Raw genomic sequence first — 4434 nt, 5'->3', positions numbered from 1 at the left:
TACCCATTTCTCTTGATCATTGCTGAGATGTTTCTACACCTTGATTGGAGTCCACCTGTGGTAAATTAAATTGATTGGACATGATTTGGAAAGGCACACACCTCTCTATAAAAGGCCTCACAGTTGACGATGCATATCAGAGCGAAAACCAAGCCATGAGTTCAGAGGAACTGCCTGCAGAGCTCAGAGACAGGATTGTATCGAGGCACAGATCTGGGGAAGGCTACAAAAAATTTCTGCTGCACTGAAGGTTCCCAAGAGCACTTCCATAATTCTCAAATGGAAGACTTTTGGCACAACAAGGACTCTTTCAAGAGCTGGTCGCCCAGCCAAACTGAGCAATTGATTGAGAAGGGCCTTGTCTAGACTGGTGACCAAGAACCTGAACCTGACTGTCATTCTAGTTGAGATCCATGATCATATTTGCAGATGGGAGAAACCTACAGAAGGACAAACAACACTGCAACACTCCACCGATCTGGGCTTTATGGAGGTGTGGCCAAACTCAATCCTTTCCTCAGTGAAGACACATGAAAACACACTTGGAATTTGCAAAACAGCACCTAAAGGACCCTCAGACTGTGAGAAACAAGATTCTCTGGTCTGATGAACCTCAATTCTAAGCATCATGTTTGAAGGAAACCAGCTCTGCTCATCACCTGCAGAGTAGCATCCCAAAAATAAAGTGTGCTGGTAGCAGCCTCATGCTGTGGGGGTGTTTTTCAGCAGCAGGCACTGAGAGACTGGTCAGGGTTGAGGAAAAGCTGAATGGAGCAAAGTACAGAGATATCCTCAATGAAAACCTGTTCCACAGCGCTCTGGACCTCAGACTGGGCCGAAGGTTCACCTTCCAACATGACAATGACCCTAAGCTCACAGCCAAGGCAACACAGGAGTGGCTTAGAGACAACTGTGAATGTCCTAGAGTGGCCCAGCCAGAGCCCTGACTTGAACCCTATCGAACATTTCTGGAGAGACCTGAAAATGGCTGTCCACCGACGGCCCCATCCAACCTGACTGAGCTTGAGAGGATTTGCAAAGAAGAATGGCAGAAAATCCCCCAATCCAGGTTTCCAAAGCTTGTTGCGTCATACCCCAAAAAAACTTGAGGATGTAATTGCTGCCAAAGGTGCTTCAACTAAGTTCGGAGTATTTAAGTTTTTTCTTTTTAATAAATTTACAGACATTTCTAAAATTCTGTTTACACTATGTCATTATGAGGTAGATAGTGTAGATTAATGAGAAAAAAAAGAATTGAAACAATTGTAGTATCAGGCTGCAACATAACAAAATTGAAAAAAGTGAAGGGGGTCTGAATACTTTCTGAATGCACTGTATATCAGCATTTGTTAAAGAAAGCCCCCATTTTTCAGTCAAGTCTGTCAATCAGTATGTATTCAATCAGTCTGTCCTAGGCTTACATATGTGCCATTTCTTAATTTTTAGTTTATGTACACAAGTTCCAGATGGGTGTCTTTGGATGTTGCATTATTTCTTATGTCATATCTGTTTTTTTCAACGTGTCACATTCAAAACTGTTTTATGTGTCTTAAGACACTTTCATGAACGTCTTGAACACAAAAAGAAACGTACTTTGTGAGCGACTCTTTTGTCGTTCTGTGCTGCTTGCTCTTGGTTAAGTCTGGTGATTAAATGTGTTCATTTTTTGGAATGAATTACACTATATGGATGTTAAATTGACAGCCCTAATATGTATAACTCTATACAATATAAATATTTACTGAGAATCATCAAACTAGAATTGGAAGGTATGATGAATGAGTTACACATGATCTAAAATTATATATATATAATTTTAATTTGTTTCTTATCCTTTTTGCATTCAGACAATAAACATTTTTTAATTGAGGTTAAAACCTAAAAAGTGTGCAGACTCAGTTTAATACATATACGGAGTGCCGTCTGCTGGTCATTTGTTATCAAGACACATACCTACCTGTTTAATTCTAGTCATGATAATTCATACATAGGCACTATTTACTTTCGTGTAAAAAAATTTCAAGCATTTAATTAGAAGCAGTCAGATCAAAAGGTTTTTAAGTCAAGTGTGTCCAAAACATTGCCAGTTTCATTAGAGTCTCTCTTCCCATCACTGCTTCTAGATGAGCCCTCTGACTTGAGTCCCGGGACCCCTGTCCCAGATGAAGACAGCGTGGTGTTCAGTAAGCTGACGTATTTAGGCTGTGCGTCAGTGAACGCCCCGCGCAGTGAGGTGGAGGCTCTGCGTATGGTCAGCATCCTCCGTAGCCAGTGCCAGATGCCCCTGGACATCACCCTCTCTGTGCCCGGAGTCTCAGAGGGCACCGTCAGGTACGTTAGGAAGCTAACAACAGCAGTAACCAAGAAAATAAATGATGCTAATTGAAAAATAGGTTAAAGCATTAGAGCCCCACCGATATATCGTTTAGCCGATATTATCGGCCGATATGAGCATGTCGCCGATATATCGGTATCGGCGAATATGCCGCCGATATGACAATTTTTTTTTTACAGAACATATAACGCAGATTAAATGCTTCTGAATGGTGTAATTAGTTAGTTTGTCCAGCGGAGCGCGCTCTATTGTTTGCTACTGGCGACCCAGGTCAGTGTAGTGTAGAGATGCGTGGATGAGCTCAAACTTCACCCGAGTCCGCTGCTTCAAATTATCTGCCCGCCACCCACCCGCACCTATATTTGTTCGTCACATTACAATGATTCTAATTCTTAGTTTGGCATGATGATATGATGAATGGATGGCTAATTTTTAACAGCAGATTCAGTGACGTTAGAGACTAGAGCTGATCTGCGCATCACGGCACGCGTCTGCGGTATCAGTACATATTTTGTTCTATTTGTGTTATTTATAATAAGTGAAGTGAAGTTTACAGTTAAGTGCACTGATGTCAGACTCATTTTGAATAATAAAGTTTATTGTTAAATTGTTAAATACCCTGCCTCCACTACATAGGCCTATGTTTGTCACATCATTAGTCAGGTTCCTCAATAGGTGGCCCGCGCTAATTTCAAATAATGTGGCATGAAAATTCAAACGCAGCATCAGAAAGCTACATTAACTTACATAGTGTCTACACCGGACGCGAGCGGCGTGGTGCGACGCAATAAAATACAAGAACTCGTTATAATCAGTGATGCTGTCTTGGATGCGGATCCCCAACAGTAAACTGCTGACTCGTGCTATTTATAACGTACTGACACAACGTTCAAATGATTTGCAATGCTTTGTCGCGTCCAATGCAGATACGATGTGACAGCAAAAACTAGATGTACGGAAAATAGATGATTCAAATGTGAATGGACTGAACAGTTTTGAGTGAGTGAGTGACTGATACCATCTTTATTATGGAATACACGTGTTGGTTCGCAGTGAGTTCACAGTTTTAATGTACAAGCTTGCTTTAATTTATTTTCAAGATCTGAGGTAAAATATCTATTGTTGCTTTGGCTATAAAGATAACGCAAAATAATATTCAAACTCACATTAGACACATTTTACATTGCATAAAGCACATAATCATTACCTGAGATTATCACTGTCATATTTTGTATGTTGTTCCTGCCGTGACGTCGCAGAAAATAAAAACCGTTCCTAAAATAGAATCCCATGTTGCTTATTGTCACGTGTCGCTGTCGCGGGTTGTTAGGAAAAAAACTACAAGGAAAAGATACTTTTTATCGCGTCGTGTCTGGTTGGGACACACGGTGTTACAGTTTGAACCCCCAAAAAAATCAAAGCATAAAAATATTAATACTGACAAATCTAATAATTGATATCCTTTATTTGGAGCTTCTTAATTGTATTGCTGTTGTCTCTCTGATATTACCTGCTCAAAAGAGCAAGCCAGTTTTCTCCTAGTCTGCTGTCATAATCATAGGTTTGCACCAGGGTTATTAAAGTTAACTACAACTAAAAAAAACATTTAAAAATAATAATAATAATAATAATAAAATAAGCAAACAAACAAATTTGTTACTTGAAATAAAATAAATGTTAACTGAAATAAAATAATTAAATTCAAATCTTATTTCAGCTAATTGCCAAGGCAACATTTCTCATTTTAATTTAGGTTAATCTGATGTAATAAAAACTAAACCTGAAAGAAAAATTTATAAAAAAAAATAAATATTATATATATATATATATATATATATATATATAGGTCAGTGGCCCTTGGCTTGGTATCGTTGGCAGAATTCGGCCCTCGGCGAAAACTAATTGAGGAACCCTGTTATAAGTGTTTGATCACCACATTTGAGTTATCATGTGTATATATACATATATTATGTTTATGTAGGCTATATACTGTATTCTATATACAGTACCAGTCAAAAGTTTGGACACAAATGGGAAGTGTGTCCAAACTTTTGACTATACTGTACTATAATATAGCCTACACAAAGAATATCGGCCGA

At 38.9% G+C, this 4434-nt stretch overlaps 1 protein-coding gene across 3 annotated transcripts in view; it reads left to right on the top strand.

Annotated features, from left to right (window-relative positions):
• The window catches only part of rabgap1 (RAB GTPase activating protein 1), a 102680-nt gene that overhangs the window by 27785 nt on the left and 70461 nt on the right, over positions 1-4434 (top strand). For all 3 annotated transcript variants that reach the window (XM_016483397.1, XM_016483395.1, XM_016483398.1), the window contains one exon: positions 2124-2331. In XM_016483397.1, the coding sequence (XP_016338883.1) occupies positions 2124-2331 (208 nt within the window). The remainder of the gene's footprint in view (positions 1-2123; positions 2332-4434) is intronic.

The sequence above is a fragment of the Sinocyclocheilus anshuiensis genome, unplaced genomic scaffold (genome assembly GCF_001515605.1).
Source record: "Sinocyclocheilus anshuiensis isolate Anshui unplaced genomic scaffold, SAMN03320099.WGS_v1.1 scaffold838, whole genome shotgun sequence".
In the NCBI taxonomy this organism is placed as follows: Eukaryota; Metazoa; Chordata; class Actinopteri; order Cypriniformes; family Cyprinidae; genus Sinocyclocheilus; species Sinocyclocheilus anshuiensis.
Note: the sequence above shows the minus strand (reverse complement) of the source record. Positions and strands in the feature narration are given on the sequence as shown.